At 39.3% G+C, this 23,396-nt stretch overlaps 1 protein-coding gene across 1 annotated transcript; it reads left to right on the forward strand.

Annotated features, from left to right (window-relative positions):
* Positions 1 to 282: 282 nt before the first annotated feature.
* Positions 283 to 19,683, forward strand: LOC139892178 (alpha-glucosidase-like). Its single transcript, XM_071875217.1, has 6 exons — positions 283 to 512; positions 1,252 to 1,943; positions 2,080 to 2,310; positions 2,408 to 3,054; positions 3,293 to 4,197; positions 19,512 to 19,683. Exons 1-5 carry the CDS (start codon positions 310 to 312, stop codon positions 4,193 to 4,195), a joined length of 2,676 nt encoding a protein of 891 aa, XP_071731318.1. The 5' UTR covers positions 283 to 309; the 3' UTR covers positions 4,196 to 4,197; positions 19,512 to 19,683.
* Positions 19,684 to 23,396: the final 3,713 nt, after the last annotated feature.

The raw sequence follows: 23,396 nt of genomic DNA on the forward strand, positions 1-23,396 counted from the left end.
GGCTTTTAACAATTGTGCTTCCTCTTCCTATAATGTATGTACGGAGTATTAATCTATGCTTTTAAATAAAGAAAAAAAATGACTTTCAAGTTTCAATCATGCTTTCGGCTCATTGAACACGTGATCCAAACAATTTCAAGCACTTAAGAACGCATGCCAAAGTGGTGGACATAGACTTTAAGTGGACTCGCACGACGTTGATTTTTATGCAAAAGAAAAATAAAATAAATACAGTTTAAAGACTCCACCATTATAAAACTTGCACCACCATATATTATATATCCCACTAACTTTTTATGAAACTTTACAATGGAGTCGAGACCAATTATACTATTACTACTACTACTAGCTTCAATTAATCAGAAAACTATCGCTCAACCGGTTGGATACGGCTACTCTCTCCGATCAATTGGTATCAGTTCGTCGGAAAAATCGTTGGTCGCTGATCTTCAACTCAATAACAAGTCGTCCGTGTTTGGGCCGGACATTGAGGAACTCCGGCTGTTTGCAAGGTACTGTTTTGTTACCACCTCAAATATTGTTTTTTCTCTTGAAAGTATCGTGCACATATTTCAAAAGTTACCCGTTACGAATATTTTTAAATATGATGTATGCGATCTATCCGAAACAGTCCGCCTCTCGCAAGAAGTTCAGACCCAACCACTAGGACATTTTTAGATGTTGTTTATCATTAATTAAAGTTATGTAAATTGTTCGTACCGATATGAGTTCTTTTTAAAATGTTTTTATATTATTGGGATGTCATATGGAAAAACTAAACTTTTTTGAATAAGTTACCAAATACGAGTATTCATTAAAAGTTTAACTAAAGCGATCACAACGTTCTTTTTAGCCCAACAACAAAAAAATGATAACATTTTTTTCTTCAAAACAACAACCACTATTAGTAGATAAAGGGGCATTCTTGGTATAAGCACAACATAAGTGTTGTGAATCAGTAACACAATTGCTGTCTCTTTTTTCTTTCTTTCTTTAAAAGATATTGTACAACCATAACTTTTTCATATATACACAATCAATTTGTTTTAATATCCTATTAAATGCAGATATGATATTTTAAAATAAGTTTGCTATAAGGTAAGTTTTTATTGTCTTAATTCTTGTAACATGAGTTTCAAACTGCTTTTAAATGTCAAAAGCCACTTAAAAACTTATAAACTCATCTGCTTCAGTATGTGTTGATTACATTAGTTAATTATCTGATGGTCTAAATCTTTGTTTCTTTTACAGTTTTGAAACAGCTGATCGATTAAGGATTCGAATCACCGACGCTAATCACCAAAGATGGGAAATCCCAACCGACATTTTTCCACGTCAACAATCACACCAAACTTCCCCGCCAAAACCCAACCGACATATTACTCCTTCCAACAACCTTATTCTCTCTGATCCCACCTCGGACCTCATTCTAACCCTCCACAATAAAACAACCACCCACTTCGGTTTCACAATCACTCGTCGTTCGAATGGAGATACACTTTTCGACACCTCAAACTCTCTTCTCGTTTTCAAAGATCAGTACCTACAACTAACTTCTTCATTACCATCTAACGATCAGTCTTCTATATACGGTTTTGGAGAGCATACTAAGCGTACGTTCAAATTAGCACATAATCAGACACTTACACTTTGGAACGCTGATATTTTAAGTTCGAATCCTGATCTTAATTTATATGGATCACATCCGTTTTATATGGATGTTAGATCAGGTTATAAAAACGTCTTGGCGGGTTCCACTCATGGTGTGTTGTTGCTTAATAGTAACGGAATGGATGTTGTATATAACGGTGATAGTATTACGTATAAGGTGATTGGCGGTGTTTTTGATTTCTATTTTTTTGCTGGACCGTCACCTGAGTTAGTTATGGATCAATACACTCAGTTCATCGGCAGGCCGGCTCCCATGCCTTATTGGTCCTTTGGTGAGTTCATTTTCTGAGTTCATTTGCTGGACCGTCACCTGACCCGTTTTAGTAGAATTACACGACCCGTCCACTTTGCCCATATGTCTGCTTTATAAAACCTTAACGTTCGTTATTTCATTTGGATAATGTACAGGGTTCCATCAGTGTCGCTGGGGCTACAAACACGTTGCCGATCTTGAGAGAGTTGTTTCTGGCTACGCAAAAGCGAAGATCCCCCTCGAGGTTATTTGGACCGATATAGATTATATGGATGCTTTTAAAGATTTCACATTAGATCCGATTAACTTTCCATGGTCAAAAATGTCAGCATTTATTCAAAATATTCACGAAAACAGTCAGAAATATGTGCCCATATTAGATCCAGGTGCAAAACTTCATTCATTTATCATACCAAATTAATTTTTATATAAACAATATTATTATTGTTTAATTTTTACACTATTGGTCCTTCGTGTATGGAGGTATCTGTGTGAACGCGACATACGAAACTTACATAAGAGGACTACAAGCTGATATCTACATTAAGCGTAATGGTGTACCTTATTTAGGCAAGGTTTGGCCAGGTATTGTCAATTTCCCGGACTTTTTGAATCCAAAAGGAGCAAAATTTTGGGGCGATGAGATCAAACGGTTTCATGATCTGCTACCGTTCGATGGAATTTGGCTTGACATGAACGAAGAATCTAATTTCATATCGTCTTCACCGTTTCCCTCTTCTAAACTCGATAACCCTCCGTATAAAATCAACAATTCCGGTGTCCAAATGCCGATTAATAATAAAACAGTGCCTGCAAGCTCTCTACATTATGGAAATATCCCTGCGTATGATGTTCATAACTTGTACGGTTATTTGGAAGCCAGAGCAACAAAAAATGCATTGATAAAGATAACGAGTAAACGGCCGTTCATACTTTCTAGATCGACGTTTGTGGGGTCCGGTGTATTTACAGCTCATTGGACTGGGGACAATGCTGCCACGTGGGATGATTTGGCGTATTCGATTCCGAGCATATTGAATTCCGGATTATTTGGAATTCCAATGGTTGGTGCTGATATTTGTGGATTTTCTAGAAATACTACCGAAGAACTTTGCCAGAGATGGATTCAGGTATAGATTTCAAAGCACATAATTGTACTATTTGCTCCTCATGAAATATAAGTGTAAAATGAACGGGTCAGTTGGGTTGTGTAACGAGTTAAAACTAGCATTTTTGTGTTACTTGGCGAAATGGGTAGGGTTTGGGTGACCCGAACTATTTTTGTTATATTATATTTATATAGGTTTATAAACAATGTGTAATACACAACAAGTTATGTTTGATCTCATCTATTTGTTTTATTCACAGTTAGGTGCTTTTTATCCGTTCGCAAGGGACCATTCCAACAATATAAGTACACCACAAGAACTCTACCTTTGGGATTCAGTAGCTGCAACGTCTCGAAAGGTACTTGGACTACGTTACCGAATGCTTCCGTACTTATACACATTAATGTACAACGCACATTCGAAAGGTGTTCCAATCGCTCGACCCGTATTCTTCTCGTTTCCACAAGACACAAACACGTACAACATCAGCACGCAATTTCTCCTAGGAAAAGGCGTATTAATATCCCCTGTTTTAACCGCAAAAACAGTCTCAGTAGATGCATACTTCCCATCTGGAAACTGGTTTGATCTGTTCAACTATTCGAAATCAGTCAGTGTTGACTCGGGTACTTACGTTAAGCTCAACGCACCACCTGATCATATAAACGTTCATATTCGTGAAGGGAACATATTAGTTTTACAAAATGAAGGTTTGACTACAAAAGCAGCTAGGCAAACACCGTTTAACGTACTCGTTGTGGTTAGTAAGAGCGAGAATAGTACGGGTGAGGTGTATTTGGATGATGGGGAGGAAATGGAATTTGGAGGGTCGACGTTGGTGAAATTTTCGAGCGAGCTTGTGGGTAAAAAAGTGACGTTAAGATCAAAAGTTGAGAATGCAGAATATGCGTTGAGACAAAAGTGGGTACTCGAAAAGGTGACGTTTATTGGGTTGGAAAATGGTTCGAGTGCTATAAGTGGTTGTTTGTTGTTTTCGAATGTGAGTTCGAAAGTACAAGCGGATGTTGGTGGTGGTGGACGGTTTGGTATGGCTCAGGTATCGGGTTTGTCGGTGTTGATAGGAGAGGAGTTTGAGCTGAAATTGGAACTTGACCCATCAAGGAGTAAAGGGGACAGTTGTATCCTTAAGAAATTTTTGTAAATCTTTGTGTTGGTGCATAAATCCCGAGTTCTATTACGTTTATTGTTCTATTTGTTATGTACTTGATATTTCAGTCATATATGTACGTGGACATTTATACTTTGTGTTTATGATGCTTAGTATAATGTCGTGAATAGGTCAAGCAGTCGGTTGGCTGCTCAAGACCATCGACCGATGGTAGGGACCATCGGTCGAGGGACTGTCACCATCGGCCGAAGGTCCCCGACCACCGGCCGATGGTCACTGTATTTAGTATAAATACGGGTTTCGTGGTTTTGTGTTAGGTAACACACCATAAACCCTTAGGCCGTCGTATTACTTGCTGCTAATCGTCCCAAAACCCTTACCAACCGAATACACAGTCTTAGGCATCAATTCTATCAATTATTCATTGGTTAATTCGATCCCGTTAGTCTAATACGTATTCGACTCATTCTAATTAGTGTTTCCGCCATTAATCTAGATACAACGTATGATCTAAGGTCCGAATTACATCTTTAAAGTGGTATCAGAGCGTTGTGTTGCTGATCCATACGTTATTTGAGTCGAATTTTTGATTTTTGTGATTAGGGTTTGTGTCAAAACGGGTTTCAATTAAAAGGTTGGAACTTTTACGTTTAAATCCAGTGTTTTCGAGTGTTTTTGTGTTCAAAGGTGTTTTTGTGAAGTTTTCATCGGTTTTGTTTGAGTCCAGAACGTTAGAATCAATCAAAATTTGAGTTTTGGCCAAAAACCCTAGTTTTTTTCTGCCCAGATACGTAAGAACTACCCTCGGCCGGTCGTCATTGACCATCGACCGAGTGTCTTGACCTTCGACCGATAGTCACTCACACTCGACCGACCGTCTTAAGTTGAACCGGAGGACAGTTTGTGATAACCTTGAACCGTTTGTCTAGACCATCGACCGTTCGTCCTTAGACCATCGACCGATTGTCTCAGTCCTCCGATCGATCGTCTCAGTCCATCGGCCGATCCTCTTTTAATCCAGAATAATTTAATTAATCCATAATTAATCACTTAATCAGTTAATGATGTCTGATACAAACGAGAAATTAACAAACGAATACAGTGCACTTGTTATTGCACCCGGAATTCAAAGACTATTATTAAGCGAAAGTGAATCAGGATCTAACAATAAAGTTCCGAGGCTTGAAAACTTAAAAGACTTTTTAGAATGGAAAGTTAGGTTTGTGATTTACCTTAATGGACAAGATTCTCGACTTTGGGAGTGTATTGAGACTCCTTTTGTTTGGCCATCAGGGGCTGACGGTGAACCTAAAGAAACTCATGATTTTGATCCCGCAGAACGCGAAGGGTATAATCTTGAGTGTCGGTGTTATGCTCAGTTAACGCAAGCCTTGTCTAAGGAAATCTTCGGTCAGTTTAAGAACCGTTATAAGACGTGCTATACTCTTTGGCAGGCTATTGTGTCCGCAACTGAGGGTACTGCTACTTATAAAGCAACTAAAGGTAAAGTGTTGAAGGATGAGTGGAAGGTGTTTGCAGCCCTTTCAACAGAAACTTTGAGCCAGACCTTAGAAAGGTACAGGTTATTGGTTGCCGAGATGACGGATTATGGGATTGAGGTAAAAGATGATAAGGCAATAAAAGTGTTGGCACTTGGTCTTCCTGAGAAGTGGGATTATGAAGTAGAGAAGATCCAAAACCTATATGTTGCTTCTGCACGTCCTTTGACATTGACTGCATTTACTTCAAAGTTAATGGAGAAGGATATTCAGGTTGAGGCCAAAAGGAAAAGGCTTGGTACTGTAGCAGCCAATGTCACATCTAGTGCTTCTTCTTCTGGTCATGCTCCATTGCAGACAGCGTACATCACAGCAAATGCAAATCAGATATCTGCACCAAAGTCACAATCTGGTTACTTTAATGCCAAAATACAGAACTCTACAATTAAGATGATTGAGGACGTTCCGACTCAGCAGACTCAGATTCCACCTCAGACTCAGACTCAGAGTCCTATGTTTCAAACTGACAATATCAGGAAAAGATCTATTGAGTCCATTCAGGAGGACATGGCTTTAGCTGCTATCGTTGTTAACTCTTACAACGATATGATTAGTGGACAGGTTCTTAACAATCATCTCGAGAATGAAGATTATGATCAGATCGATGAAGATGAGCTAGAGAGGATGGACATTCTGTACTGTATGGGTAGCATTGTTAGGCGTGCAAGGAAGTATTTAAAGAGAACTGGTCAACGATCTTTGAGTTTAAACAGGGATTCTAAGTTTGGTTTTGACATGGCGAAGGTTAGATGTTATAACTGTGATGAACTTGGTCACTTCAAGAAGACTTGTACTAGACCACCAAAGGCTGGTTATCATGATCCTTTTCTTAGTACAACCATCTCAGTGACTCCTCAACACGTCATTGTTGAGAAGGAATCATCTGGTTCTGCTCAACCTAAAGCCTTAACTGGTTCCACAATATATCCTGATGAAGTTTGTGACTGGTCTATTCCAGTTGATGCTCAGAAAGCTAATGTTGTATTTGTGGGAAAGAGTCCGGCTGAAATTGAGGAAGAAAGAGTAGTTCGAAGAAGAGCATGTTGTAAGGGTAAAGATAATCCAAACTGCACATGCTACGTGTGCAAGTGTGATGCAAGGTTAAAGAGAGCTGAGGAGCTTATGAAATGGTGTTTCAGAAAGAGGGTTAAGGAACAGCTGTATGATAAGTTCCGGAAAGCCAAGGATTTGTCAGACATTGAGTTTACTACTGATCCATCCGATGAAGAAGAAGGTAAAAGTTGTCATGAGGGTACTTGGTTCAGAGAAGAGTTGGGTCATTTGCTCAACCGTGATTTTGTGAGTGGTGATAAGAAAGTTGTGACGGTTCAAAGTCAAGTTAGTTCAGATAATAGTGAGGGTAAGGAAGGTTATGAAGCTGATTATTCGGACAGCACAAGTTCGGAGTACGAATCAGAGTCAGATGCAGAATCACAGGATGGAAGGAATAACTATGCTTTTATGGCTAATACTTCCAGTAACGATAAGGTATGTACTGATTCAATTTCTAAATGTGCTTATTGTTTTGGTTATGAACAGGAAATTGAAAAACTTGAATGCGTTATTTCTAAGCTAAGTGAAATACCTGTTACTTGTGAGACCTGCCCTAAACTTAGGACTGACCTTAAGAACCTAAGCTTAGAAAATCAGACCAACAAGAAGAACTATGAAGATGCCCTTTTCTACCTTAACAAACAGAAAGAATATGTTGAGGTGATTAAGTCTCTAGAAAACCAAATAGGTCACATGAAATCAACGATTAGAGATGATGAAAAGGTGATCACAATGTATTTGGGGCAAATAGAGACTCTTAAGGCTGAAAAGGATTCTTTTAAGTTAAAATATGAGTCTGAGAAAGCTAGAATAGATAACTGGCAGAGGATGTCGTATGTGACTCAGACTTTTAATCATTCTAATCGGGAGGGTCTGGGATATTCTGAGGTTGCACCACCTCTTATAGGTGAGTATGTTAATAAGCCCGTAGAGAAGTTTAAGGAACCAGTGGTGGAACCACCATATGGTAAACCTAAGGAGACCCCAGTGGTTAGTGCTAGTAAGGTTGTTGATTCTAAGAACCCTACAGAGGTTGTTTATGAGACTGAGTCTGATACTGACATAGACACTGAGAAAGATAGCAAACCATTTGTACCAGTGACTAAGCCAGTTACGATTCTTAAGAATCCAAAACACAGTGAGAATAGGAGTGAGAGTCTTAAGACGCCGACAAAGAGTGTAGTAAGGCCCAAACAGAGTAAGAAAAATACCACTTTGTCTACTCCTATTAAGTTTGTTAAAGAAAATAATTCAGGAAAACAGCAGGTTAGTGTTCCTAAAGTAGAACAACCACCTAAAGGTGGGAGTTCTAATTCTGAGATAGTGTCCAAGTATGTTCCGCCTAGTCGGCATCAGACTGTTGAAAAACAGGTTTTGACACCCCCTACGATTAGACAACGTACTGAACAGCCTAGGAGACAGTTTTCACCGATTAGACGCAGGTTGTTTAACGTTAATGATTTTGATAATGTTAACTGTTTCAAATGTGGGAGGCTGGGACACAGGGCTGTGGATTGTGGACCCATTAGACAGACACCCCGCAGGAAGATTGATCTCAGTCCAAATCGTTCTTTTTATAGAAGATCATCTTCTCCTGTGCACAATTCAAATGTGAACGTAATTGATTCAAAGGTTTTTCAAACTAACGATTATTATAGAAAACCATTGCCTAAAAATACAGTTTGGAGACCAAAATCTGAGGTGAAGGGTGTTCAACGTCCTGCAGGTCCTTCGGGATCCAAGGGACAATGGGTGGAATTGCCAGTTGTTGGCATTGACGGGAAACCCACTGCCATTAGGGCATGGGTTGCCCTTTCTAACTAATCCTCTTACTTTAATGTGCAGGTCGCCTACAATCCACGCTGCAGTACATGGATTGTTGATAGTGGGGCGTCCAGGCACATGACAGGGAACTTGTCCTTACTTTCTAATGTGAAAACAGTGGATGGTGGACCGGTTTCTTTTGCTGGTAGTGAAGGAGGGTTTATTACTGCTCAAGGTGTAATCGTGAATGAAAATGTCAGCTTTGATAAGGTTAATTTTGTGGAGCAGATGTCAAACAATCTGCTTTCAGTCTCTCAGGTTACTGACAAGAAGTATACAGTAGCATTTGATGATAAACAATGCTATATTTTGAAGAAAGAATTTGTTATTCCGAAAGACATGATTCTGATGACTGCTCCCAGATGCAAGGATCTCTATATCCTTGACATGCGTAAGGCTCATGTAAAGGAAGCTACTGGCCATCAGGCTTTCGTTTCTAAAGCTACTGAACAAGAGTCTATCATATGGCACAAGCGTATGGGTCATTTGAGTCTGAGGAAGATGAACAATCTAGTCCACAATGGATTAGTTGATGGTGTTAATCTTAAAAGTTTTCATATTCCTGATGTGTGTCTTCCATGTAAACAGGGGAAACAAACGAAAAAGTCACATGCTACCAAAAAGCATCATTCTGTTAACATTCCTTTGGAGCTGTTGCATATGGATCTCTTTGGTCCAGTCAACTGTAAAACTCTCACAGGAGAATCCTATTGCTTGGTAGTTACTGATGAATATTCACGTTTTTCTTGGGTGGTGATGTTGAAGAATAAGTCGGATACTTTTGAGCATATTAAGGTGCTGATTCTAAAGCTCGAAAGTTTATATAAATTGAAAGTGAGAAAGATTCGTACTGATAATGGTACGGAGTTTAAGAACAATCAGATGCTGCAGTTTTGTAACGAAAAGGGGATACAACAGCAGTTCAGTCCTGCTTATACACCACAGTCAAATGGTGTTGCTGAGAGAAAGAACGGGACTTTGATTGAGACCGCAAGAACAATGTTAGCTGATTCATGTCTTCCGATTGCCTTCTGGGGTGAAGCAGTGAGTACAGCGTGTTATGTTATGAATAGAGTTCTCGTGGTGAAGCGTCATGGTAAAACTTGTTACGAGCTGCTGCATAAGAGAAAACCTAATATTAAACATTTCGAACCCTTTGGCGCACCTTGTACTATTTTGGTACGTGATGCTGGAGGAAAATTTAATTCAAAGGTTGTTTCTGGTATCTTCTTGGGTTACGGGAATCCGAACAAGCGGGTGTACAACAATGAGACAAAACGTCTGGAAGAACAGTTTGAAGTTGATATTCAGCGCAATGCACCGCCTCGTGTCAGTAAAGGTTATGCATGGCAGTTTGAGTATGATAAGCTTTTTGATTCATTCAATCTTCCACCAGGTGCTACAGAGGAAGAACTTCTGACTCAGATATTGTTTGATTCTCGGAATTCTTCAGAAAATGTTATCACTATTCCTACGCAGGTTCAGAATCCGGTTTCTAGCGTGCAACCAAGTCCACAAAGTGTTCAAGGTAATCTTGAGTCTAATGAGGACGGGGTAGTTGATACAGATGAAGATAGTGAGTTAAATGATGATGTGGAACGTACAGTATTGACAGAGAGACATCTGAATCCTCTATATAACCAACCATCTACTGTGACTGATCCAGAACAGATAGCAGATGCAGGAGGTGTACGGGGATCAAATCGTGTTATTCTGCCACCAAAGCGTCTGGCAGACTATTATGTGGATACAAGAGGACTGCCTAGTGTCAATCCTCCTCAAACTACTACATCTGGGGCATCCACGTCAGGAGTTATCTCTACATCCGAGGTTCCCGCGGTTACTGAAAATATGACTGCAGTTGAAGATGTTCAAAGTGAAAGTGCGAATTTGGTGACAGCTTTTTATTCATCATTGAACAAGACAGGGAGAGTGTTTGTTCATGCCCACTCGTGTTATGTGTGTCAAATCGAGCCGGAAGATGTATACGAAGCTTTAAAGTACGATGAGTGGGTAAGTGCTATGCAGGAAGAGCTGTTGCAATTTAAACATCTTAAGGTTTGGAGGTTAGTCAATCCACCGCATGGTTGTGTACCCTATGGTCTTCGTTGGGTTTTGAAGAATAAGAAATTTGAGCAGGGTATAGTGATTCGTAATAAAGCTAGATTGGTGGTTAAGGGATATCAGCAAATCCCGGAAATTGACTTTGATGAGGTTTTTGCTCCAGTTGCGAGACTGGAGGCTATCAGGATTTTCTTGTCCTTCGCGTCCTATATGGGTTTCAAAGTTTATCAAATGGATGTGAAGAGTGCGTTTTTGTATGGTGAGATAAACGAGAAAGTGTTTGTTGAACAACCGCCTGGTTTTGAGGATCCGCATTTCCCAGAAAAGGTGTATCGACTAGAAAAGGCGCTATATGGTCTACACCAAGCTCCTAGAGCTTGGTATGCAACGTTGTCCAACTACATGCTTGAGAATGGTTTTCGGAGAGGTGTCATTGATCAGATACTTTTCATCAAGAAGAAAGGACAACATCTTATGTTAGTGCAGGTCTATGTTGATGATATTATTTTCGGGTCTACAGATCAGAGTATGGTTGATGAGTTCGAGAAGGTTATGCAACGGAAGTTTAAGATGAGTTCCATGGGAACTATTAAGTTTTTCTTAGGTTTGCAGGTAGCTCAAACGGATAAAGGCATCTTCTTACATCAGACGAAGTATGTTGCTGATATCCTTAAGCGCTTTCAGGTAGATACAGAGAGACCAGCTAAGACTCCGTTGTCGGTTAATCATGGGATTTCACCAGATAAGGAGGGTGCTCCAGTGGACCCTACTTTGTACAGGGCTATCATAGGTTCTCTAATGTACCTAACTGCTTCTAGACCAGATATAATGTTTGCGGTGTGCCTGTGTGCTCGTTATCAGGCAAACCCTAATGTTCATCATATGTTAGTGGTCAAGAAGATTCTGAGGTATCTAAAAGATACTCCCAGCTTAGGGTTATGGTATCCGTGTGAGGATGGTTTTGATCTCACAGCGTACAGTGATTCAGACTATGGAGGTTGCAAGAAAGATTTCAAGTCAACATCAGGAGGGTGTCAATTTCTTGGTAGCAAACTAGTAACCTGGCAGTGTAAGAAGCAGACAGCAGTGGCTCAGTCCACTTGTGAAGCAGAATATATTGCCGCGGCCAGCTGTACATCACATGTTATCTGGATACAACAGCAACTACGTGACTATGGTTTGAAAATCTCTAACACTTCTATTTATGTTGATAATACTGCTGCCATAGCTGTCACTAAGAATCCCGTAAATCACTCTAAAACGAAACATATAGGGATTAAATACCATTTCATTAGAGATTGCTATGAGAAAAAGTTAATTGATGCAGTGCAAATTGACACTACAGCCCAAAGGGCTGATCTCTTCACAAAAACTTTTGATAAACCACGTTTTGAATTTCTATTAAATGAGATAGGTGTTAAGTTGCTTCAAGATGTAGTTCCTGAAACTGAAATTCCTGAAACTGAGGTACCTGACACAGAGGAATCTAAGCCTGAGACTGAGTTGTGAATGGTTAGAAACTGCTTGTAGAGTTTGAATAGTTTTGCATGATAGCTTCTAGATCATTTGCATTTTTCGTTTGCATGATAGATTAGTTTTTACTGAAATTTGCATGTTTGCTTATGTTTTTAGATAGTTTTATGCTTTTGTACAGAGAAAATCAAAAAGCCATAAAAATTGAAAAACCAGAAAAACAAATAAAAATTAGAAAAATAGAAAATCCATAAAAAGTGAAAAATCAGAAAATGAGTTGCTTGTTATGTTTGTGGGGAAGTGATTGCAATACTGAACTGACATGTAAGTTGTGAAAAACAAGTAATACAAGATGATTGATAATATGTTGGTAAACTTTATTGATCTAATTCTAGATAGAGATGATCACACTAATAACGCGTAAATATCATGATGAGGAAATCGTGGAAAGGTTTACAGCGGTTGAGGGTAGTCACCTACTTATCACTGAATATGTACCGAGAAATGATTGAACAGAAACTCGACAGACGGTTGAGGTCTCCCCTACTACGATTTATACTCGGTAGCAAAAGGATAATTTTGTGAGTCCCCAAGGTGAGCATATTTTGTCTAGGATGCATACTTGTTTCTATTTACCTTTATTACTTGGACCGAAATCCAACAACATACATATCGGGTACCCAAAGGGAGGTGTTTTCTCTAAAAGGGTTGAGAAGTGCAGTTTTGTATCACAGACACAGAATGATTTTTTAAAAGGCAACATCATCGGGTTCTAGATTTCCACATACGAAGATTGGTTTTCCGTGCAGTTATAACAAATGTCAAAGACAGTGGTGCGTCATCATCATGTTTAGTTGTAATCATTTATTTATTTATTTTGTTTATGTATTGTAAGGAGAAAATGCAACATCAGAAAATCCAAAAAAAAAAAATAAAAAAAAAAAAAAAAATGCAAGTTATGGATTGCTTATGTTTATTTATGTATTTATTTCAATTTGTAAATAACATGATGCACTACATAGCTGCAAGAGAATCATGGATCAAGAATTGAACAGAGTTTCAGAGATTTCTCGGTTATCAATGTTTGAGACAACATACATTCCAATCGGAGACTTATTTGAACGATTTCGTTATCTACATCCGAGGGGGAGAATTTATCAGATCATCGGATATAGAGAACTTAAATCATTTAGTTCACATCTCAATTAGTGAACTTTACATCTTTTGTCTGTGATATGGGATTGTGCCTATTGACCTGGATAGAGGGAATATCTTCTGGAAGGTATCTTAGCGTTCCATCACTCAAATATTTATATCACTTCCATCCATCCAACACCATACATCATACTATTTCCGTTTAAGTATGGGGTTTATAGCGGCCGGTATGCGTCCTTAACAGAGTATGCAATAAATTTGAGATTAACAATGTTATCTGAAACGAAAGGTATAAGTTTAAGGTAGAAGCCAAAGGCTGACAGGGTTGCTAAAAACATCGTGAGATGGTTCTGTTCAATAGAATCGAAAGTACATTGATGTGATAAGAGGACAGCGTCAACAGGTTTGTGCTCAATTGTTCTACCCGAGAAATCGTGCGATCTCAAACGAGGACTGACTTTGTGATGTAAATCTGACATTGAAAAATGTTAAAATAATTAATCTAACGTGATCATCGAAGTCTAGGGTGAAAGTTGATGAATGTTTATTGATATATTTGAAGGTTGTTCTGTATATGCTTTAATGAATAAGTTCGTGAATGAACTATGGAATAACATGTCAATATAGTTCAGTTCTGATCCCCGAATCAAAAGGATTCAATCAATTTTATATGCCAACTCACAAAAGATATGTTATTCTTCTGGAAGTATGACTGATGATAAGCAGTATTATTTGTTCCTATGCTGATAACATCATGAATTTGTTAATGTTAATGCTTTATGAAACTGATGTTAAAGGTTTATTATCCACAGATCTAAAAGGTTAAATGTTACTGATTATATCTGTTATTATATTGCTGATCATGATACACTTGATCTTGTACAGTTATTTGCTTTGTGTATTTGCATGAGCATGCATTTCTGAATTAGTTTGCATTCATGTGTTAGTTGCATGTGCATTTATATTTCATCTTTTAAGTCCACAACTCAGTTCTGGGTAAGGTTTACTGTGAAAGGAACCTTAGGTTTCTTATTGTTTTGAATATAAGTTGTTTTGAGCTTAAAGGAACAAAGCGTGATGTTTTTTATTGTGGAGATCAGTCCCAGGGGGAGTTAGTGTAAATGGGTAAAAGTTTTCAAATGTCAGACCACAGGCCGACAGTCCTTACATCCGACCGATGGACTCAGACCCTCGCCCGAGTGTCAAGACCATCGGGTCGACGGACTTGACCATCGACCGATGGTCACTGACAGGGTATAAAAGGACCCAGCGACGAACGGGTCAGTCACTCTGGCCAAAATTGTGTGATTTTACCCTAATTTTCTGAAGTTAAGGAGAAAGGTTTTGATCCAGTTTTTATTATTCATCTTTTCTTTGTGATCTTAGCGCCGTAAACAAGGTAACATAACTTTTAATCGTTTGTTTGTAATCGATGATTTAGTGTTCGAAGTATAAACTTTAAATCGGATGAGTTTTATTTGAGATCTGTTGAAATTGATGTTTGATGTATGATAAACGGCCCCTTTAGCATCTGTTATAATAGGAATTTGAACTAGAAACGTCAAATCGGACGATTTGATCAATTTCGAGTCACAGATCTGATGAACTACCTCCGGCCGAGGGTCTCTGACCATCGACCGATGGTGTCCATCGATCGGCCGGACATCTTGTCACTCGGCCAAAGGTCGTTATTTGACCAGTGTGTGTATGTGGTTAGACCATCTGCCGTAGGTCTAGACCATCGGACCGATGGTCTCCACCATCGACCGATGGTCATTCTGTTGGACCAATGGTAGATTATTTTGATTAATTTTCATTGAATGATTGGTCTCTGATAATTTCTGTGATGCCCATCTAATGCTAGTGTTTGTAGTTTGTATTAGAATGTCAGGTGGCTCATTTGTTGGTCAATGGATGTTCAACATCGACCGTAGGAGAATCCTAGCTAGATATCGACTAATCTTAGTAGAACAAAAGGTCATTGCGACTCGACAGACTTATAGTCCTTGGGAACAGATTGGGTGTCAGGCTTTCATAGATATTGGGGATTATTACTGTCCTGCTCTACTTAGAGAATTTTACGCCAATGTTGCTTTAGAGGATGGTAAGAAGAAGTTTGTACACTCGGGTCTATTTAATCAACAGTATAGGTGGACTTTAGAGGAATTCTCAAACCTGTTAAACGTTCCTCATACTGGGGTTAAGATACTGTACCCTAGCAAAGATATCAGAAAGATTCCCAGTAGATTCAGATTGTCAGATGTTATTGTTAGGATATGCAAGCCAGAGAAGGTAGTGTATACTGGTAGAGTTGAGGTTAGTGATGAAGATATCTTGCCACAATATGAGATACATTTGAGAATCATCAAAAGAAATGTGACTTTTAGGAGAGAAGGAGATCATTTGCTGTCTGGTACTGAAGTCTTGTTTCTATATTTCCTACTAGAGGGTATTCAAGTGAATGTGGGACACTTTCTCATTCATGTGATGAAAGATTTTCTTGAATCAGAAGAACCATTCCCATATGCAGCTTTACTGTATAACTTGTTTGAGAAACTTGGTGTGATTCAACATGAAGAAAAGTTAGTGCCAGAGGATTCCATAATGGGATGATTGATTCTGATGTTATGTTTATGTTTGATTATTTTCAGATTATTGTGTAATTTGATAATGCTAGCATGTTAGCATTGATACGGTATCTTATGTCTGTAATGATCTAACTTTGAACATGTGATTATGTAACCGTGATCGTATTAATGTGATATGTACTGTGATGATAAATCAGTGATACTTAATTACTCATGAATTTAACGCTGATTAAGAATTGTGTTTGCAGTTTTTGTTAATCATGTCAGGTGCACAAATGGATCAAGAACAAGCTGTCCACAGTTCTGAGACTGAATCATCAGGAGGACCCACATCTGCTAGTCTTCCAGGGTTGAAGGCGAGCCCTAACTCTAATCTGATGGCGTGTCTAAATGACAAAGGTCCAAATGCTAGCAAGTACAAGACTGTGATTGAATTTTTGAAGCGTTCAAGGATATTTGCTGCGGTGTCAATGCCATGTACTGCTTACTATTCTCATCAGAGAGAATTCTGGGCTAACGCTAGAGTGGAAACTGTTGATAATAAGCCTGTGATAGTAAGTCGAGTATGTGATCAAGAGGTTAAGATATCTGAGTATACTATTCGGAACACGTTTTTGTTTGAGGATGATGAGAAAATGCCCAAGAGACTGTCGAAGACTAAGATTACTGGATGTGTGCTGAGATGTGAGTATGCTGGTGATATTACACGTGCTACGATCAAAAGAAGCGGATTCACTCCACCGTACAGATATCTGTCTTTAGTGATTGTTAAGTGTTTGAGTACGTTACAAGGCGGATTTGATGAGCTGAGTGAGATTTATCAGGGAATGTTTGCTGCCTTGATTCTGAAAGCTGATTTCAATTTTTCGGGTGTTATCTTTGATCTGTTGATGGAGAATGTTACGAGCCTACAATACTTGATTTATCCGAGGTTCCTGCAGATAATGATTAATGCTCAAACTATGGATCTGCCGAGATCAAAGAAGGACGTCATCAAGCTGAAACATATGACGGATCTTACGTTTAATCGATTAAATCAGAAGAAGAGTGCTAGTGATGGAAAGCTGGTGTGTCATCTTGCGAGGGAAGATTATCAATGTCCACCAGGCAAGAAGTGGAGGAATGAGAACAGTCTATCTGGTCATGAGCCTGATTTTGAGCTAGCAAACAGTGATGAAGAGGTTGATCAGCCGATGAATACTCAGGGTACAGGTGGTTCTGGTACTGGAGGTTTGGCTGATGAGCCCGTTGATGTTAATACTGGTACTGGTGAAGAAGCTCCTAGAGGTGAGAGCAGACGTCTGGTAGAAGATGAAGGTTCTCAGGTTTCTACAAAGATGAGACCGAGCAAGAGGTTTAAGTTGGTTTTGAAGAATCCAGGTGGTTCTGCTACAGGTGCTACACAAAGAACTGCACCTACTCAAGCACAAAGTCAACAACAGCAACAAAGTCAGCCACGGCAACAAACTCAACCGCAACATCAATCACCGCCAATTGTTCAACAATTGTCTCAAGAGACTGTGTCTACTCCAACTCCGGAGGCACCACATACAGGAGCAGAAGGAGGAGTTAGTTCATCTGCGCTTCAGAATCTGAATGATTTGTATGTTCAAGCTATGGCTGATAATCTGAGAATGAAGAAGGATATGGATGCGAAAGTGGAGGAGTTGAGAGAAGAGAATCGTGTGAAAACTGAGGATGTTACTAGGTTGAGAACTCAGGTTGATTTGTTACAGAAGAAAGTTGGTGATCAATCATTGTTGTTAACTGCTGCAAAGAAATAAGCTTCTGAAGCTAGAGAGGTGGCAGAGTCGGCTTTGGCTAGGATTACTGCTTGGGAAGAGAAGTTTGATCTGGTTGAATTGCCAGAGGGAGAAACTGATGTTCAAATGGTGGTGGCTCCTGGTACTTCAAAAGAAACAGCACTGTCAGTAATTCCTTTACAAATTGATTATAGTTTTAGTGAATTCTTGTCTAAACAGGATGAGCTCAAGCATTCTGTTGTTTATGATGATTTAGAGGAGGGGGAGATCCCTCACAACTTCACCAGAGCTGAGCTGGACGAGCTGGTGCGTCTAGAGCAAGAAGAAGCTAAAGCTGCTGACGCACAGTCCGATGATCCTCCATCAGAGGATGATTCTTTTGGCCCTGAGATTTCTAAGGATATCGATGATGGGGAAGTTGATGGTTTAATGGAAGATGTTACTTTTGAAGAATATCCTACGTATATGAATGATAGGAATGAAGATCTTCCTGGTTTTGAGGAGTTATTTAGAACATATGACGAAGTTTTGAATCGAAGGTGTAAAGAGAAAGAGAGAACTGAGGTTTTGCCTGAAGGGTTCTTGCCAGTCAAGTATAATGATGAGGTTGCTGCGAAGTTAGAAGCTGACTGGCGTGATATCTTGAGAATTCGAAAGTATTGTGAAAAACCGAAGCTTGAGCCAAAGTATTTGAAGATGATAAATTTGAGGAAAGGTGCGAAAAGAAGGATCTTGGCCTGGGCATACATTGAAGAATTCAACATGTTTGCAATTAAACGAGAGTTTGGAGTTGACTACATCAAACATGGTCATGAGTTCATGTCACTGCCGTATTTTGAGCTTATGCAGATTGCCAGGTTAAAGATGTTGTATTGTGGAATGAACGATCGCTCATCATTGTTGGTTAAGAAAATTCGAATCGCGTACAATTCGAATAACTGGAAGGATTTTAGACCACAGTATCCGAGGATTAAGTACAGGGTTGATCCTATTAGTGGAGTATCTCGACAAATTTTGAAGTATAAGCCGGCAAAGACTATGAAGAAGGTTCCGTTAAGAAAATTGCCGCAGAATTGGAGTCAGAGATTTCGTTGGTGGTTTTATGATGATCGTTCTGAGGAAGCTGTGATTGTTTTAGATAAGCTGAAGGAAGATGATATCGATTGTATTCGTGTGTTGGATCCGATCTGGTTAAGGAACTGTACCGAAGCTGATATTTTTACTTTGTACTATAACCGTATGTTTTATCGTCGTGAAAACAGGGTACAGGCTGAACAGTATGTTAAAGTGGCTAAGCTGTGCTACTTGAACAACATGGTGATCGATCCGTATGATGACTGAAGACTTATGGAATAGAACTAGGTCTTAGGGGGAGTTTGTTGGTGCATAAATCCCGAGTTCTATTACGTTTATTGTTCTATTTGTTATGTACTTGATATTTCAGTCATATATGTACGTGGACATTTATACTTTGTGTTTATGATGCTTAGTATAATGTCGTGAATAGGTCAAGCAGTCGGTTGGCTGCTCAAGACCATCGACCGATGGTAGGGACCATCGGTCGAGGGACTGTCACCATCGGCCGAAGGTCCCCGACCACCGGCCGATGGTCACTGTATTTAGTATAAATACGGGTTTCGTGGTTTTGTGTTAGGTAACACACCATAAACCCTTAGGCCGTCGTATTACTTGCTGCTAATCGTCCCAAAACCCTTACCAACCGAATACACAGTCTTAGGCATCAATTCTATCAATTATTCATTGGTTAATTCGATCCCGTTAGTCTAATACGTATTCGACTCATTCTAATTAGTGTTTCCGCCATTAATCTAGATACAACGTATGATCTAAGGTCCGAATTACATCTTCACTTTGTATCCTTTGTAAAATGTTTTAAGATTTTCGTCCCCTCAAAATATATAAATAATACTCCGTCCTGTAACTAACTGAGATGACGATCGATAATATGAAAAACCGTGCATCTTTTAATGTTGATAAGGTAACACTTAGAAAACTGTTGAATATAATGTGAGTATTTTTCATCCTTTTCATACGAATGCAAATTACTGTGTAACTAGAAGAACATATACGTACACAAACGAGTTGAGTTACCCTTTTATTTATACTCATTTCGATGCACAGTGGTAGCTGATCAATAATATACATTCAAAGGGGTGCGATAATAACTTAGGTAATTATTATTATTATTATTATTATTATTATTATTATTATTATTATTATACAATCACCAAAGGTTATATTAACTGTTTCTAATGTTCATTGGGGATTAATCAAGCATAGAATAAATGAGTTAGGGTTTACGGATCGCAAAATGACCCGTACTCGATGGGAAACCTGAAACCCTTTATAATTGGGCAGGGTCTGACCCGAGTCCGTCGGGTCATGGGCCGGATATGGGAATGGTTACAAAAAAAATTTCAGGTTCGGATATGGTTTTGAATACAAACCCGTTTACCTGACCCGTATACCCGACTCGCATACCCGTATATCCGGCACGAGGAATTTTAATAATAATTTTTATGTTTAATTTTAGTATTAGTATTATATTGTCAATGTATGAAAGATTTCTCTTATTTGTTTTGAAAACGAATATAATTTTATTCAATATAATCATACACAAGAAGTTTTCGAGATGTGATATTTTATATACTTTGTGTATTTGAGTATTTTAGAAACTTTTCAATCAATTTTTTGTATGTCATATTTTTTTTTTTTTGAAAGACAATTTGTTGGCATCGAATACTCTCATTTGCCACGCACGCACGCGCTTTCGTGCAGGAAACCCGAACCGCATTACAGGGATCCAAACCTTATACCATCCCGAGGGGCAAGCGGTCGGACCTGGGTCCTGAATACGGGTCTGTAAAACCTTCCTTGGGGCAATTCGACTTTCAGGAAATAAATCCCACGAATATTTTTAAGGGGAGAGAATCGAACTTGAGACCTCCTCACCCCCATCCCAATGCACACGTGCAAAAGGGGTGAACCACTGGACCCGTGGGAAAACCCGAAACCCAATAGTATGTAAGCAGTCTAGTTATTTTTCGATATTTTGATTTGGTAACTTATTGAAATATAGATACAGAATGACTAATCGGGTTACCCGTGGGAAAACCCGAAACCCAATAGTATGTAAGTAAATGGGGACCAGATGGATTTCGGGCCGGGTTTGGGGCGGGGTTTCTTAATCGGGTTCGGGTCCGGAATTAACTAAACCCGACCCAAATCCGACCCGATGCATCCCTAATCGGGTTCGGTCCATGCTTGACATCAATAAAGGGGGATTTAAGGGTCAATTGAGTTTAACTCTCCGGTCCGGAGTACCGTGAATAACCCCTTACGAGATGAGGATCTCAGCAGGGGTGGTTAAACATAGACCCACCATCGACGGGTTGCCCGGTTAGCGATGGCTCGCGCTAGGTTATACGGTTTACGTTCATAGAACGTTACCTGTATAGGATAAGTCTAGTGATACGCTGTGAGTTCGGTAGCGCGGGTAAAGCGACGCCGTTAGAGGGGTGCTATTGTTTGATATGCTAAAAATAGGATATGTGTAGAAGTGGAATGAGTGTTCGACCCCCTTTGTTGTGGATCGAGTCCTTTATTTATAGAGTAAACCTTTTTGTCTTTGATCGCCACATAATAGAGTTAAAAGGATCGTGGCCTTCCAATAGTACCTCCTTGTGTGAGCTGATCCGACAAAAGTAAAAAGTGTTTTGTCGGACCTGATTTTTGTCTGCCATGTGTCTTCTGCCAGATACATCGTCGTCTGACATGCATATGTATCCTTAGCGCCAGAACATAATCCGCGCTAGGTTTGCGATTGGGCGCCTACTCTTTTTAGCGCGCAATATGCGTGGCTCATATGGTGATGCTGTTTGATGCGCTACTCGAGCTAATCGGGCATGCGTATCATTAGGGATGTTCATTGCGATGGTTAACTTTTTTTTGGTATTGTGGAGACACCAATATTTATTTGAACAAGTTAATTTACCTATAATTCCATGCTTAATTTATCATGTTACCTAAGAAAGTATATATGTTAACTCAAATCTCACCTCACAAGGACAAAAGCTAACAATTCTTATATCTTGGCCTAGTCTTTTTTTCAGCTAGCATCCTAGTCTTTTTTTTTTTTTTGAACAGTCTAAGCATCTTGTTAAATAATGAGGATAATAAATATATTGTGATAACAACAATAATTACATATAAACACCGATCTTTATATATTTTATAATTAGAGGATTTGTTTAATTAAAACTTATTTCACTATTAACACGTTTTTTTAGTGCCCCGAACGAGGCGGTAAAAAAAGGCCCCTATTAATGCAGATTGTTGTTTGTGGGCCTATTGTGTTTTCCTAGTTCAACTGCTTCTCAAATCTACAATTATGTCTGCATATGTAGAAAAATTGAGCCCCTGAAAATTATGGACCCTGAGCGGTCGATCACTTTACTCCCCTCCGGGCCTCCTATGACTATTAATATATTAAAAGACGAAGCATACTTGGTGATAATTCTTGTGATAATTCTAAATGTTCATTTCACAAAAATGTCACAAAATTATGTTTGCAAGTGACTTGTGGTGTGAAAGAAAAAAACTTTTTTTTCTTTTCTTTTTGGCAAATAAACAAAAACTTTTATAACAAACAAATCGGATAAAAAAGAACTCCACAAAAAGGCTCGACGACAATAAACAAAAATCAAAGCTAACTAAGACCGAGCCCTTACGTGAAAACTAAAAACATCAAAGAAATACAACCGAACCTCTACCACAACCAACTAAAACAAAGAAACTAGAGCCAAATCACGTGCCATCTTCCCCGTCGCTTTGAACTTGAAGGTAGACTCGATTCCAATCTCGTCCGAACAAAAGTCACCATTCCTAAAATGATCAAAAAAACCACCGCCCTTTAGCTCTTTCCCCGCCCCCGCTCCAATCCGCGTCCCTTTAACACTTACGAAAGCACCATCGAACTCCTCATCATCACTAGAATCCCTCAAACTCAAACCTCCACCTTTAACCTTCTTGTTGTTAACCTTACCTTTCCCTTTTACCTTACAAGCCGGATCAAGTTTTTTAACCCCGTTAACACGAAACCTACTAGAATGAACGTGTCATCCCCTACAATGGCCCTTACAAAGCTTATTAGCGCAAATACAAAATTTCCGACCCTCACTATTCCCCGTAGCTACCTTGGCCAAATTATCAAGCAATTCACAATTGTATTCATCTCCCTCAACCGGTTTCGAAACATCGTCGAATCTCCTTTTCTCAGAAACATGGCCCTCTCTAAACCCGTCAGGCTTAGAACCCACGAAGTCAAGTGAATAAGAACTCGCCCCAGCCCCAATAATGTTACACCCGTCACTACTCTTAATCACCTTCGATCCAATGCTCACAGACTCATTACCAACCTTCTCTAAAACCGAAGCGTTACCTGCAAAAACCTCCTGCTCAGGCACCCTATTCAAATCACCATCATCCTTAGAAGTATCAAAAACCCCTGACGCCCTAACAACCGCCTCTACCACCTCCTTCTCAACATCCAACCCGACTTCCACCTCATGTGAAGCCTCTACGAACGCATAACCATTAGAATCCGGAATCTTTTTGCTGACATTAATAGGCGTCGAAATAGAACCAAACTTAATCAAACTATTTGCTTCCTCCACCAAATCAGGCGAAAAACAATTCTCGACAAAGTCCCTAACATCACTTAGATAACCCACTT

This window comes from Rutidosis leptorrhynchoides, chromosome 2 (genome assembly GCF_046630445.1).
Source record: "Rutidosis leptorrhynchoides isolate AG116_Rl617_1_P2 chromosome 2, CSIRO_AGI_Rlap_v1, whole genome shotgun sequence".
NCBI lineage: Eukaryota > Viridiplantae > Streptophyta > Magnoliopsida > Asterales > Asteraceae > Rutidosis > Rutidosis leptorrhynchoides.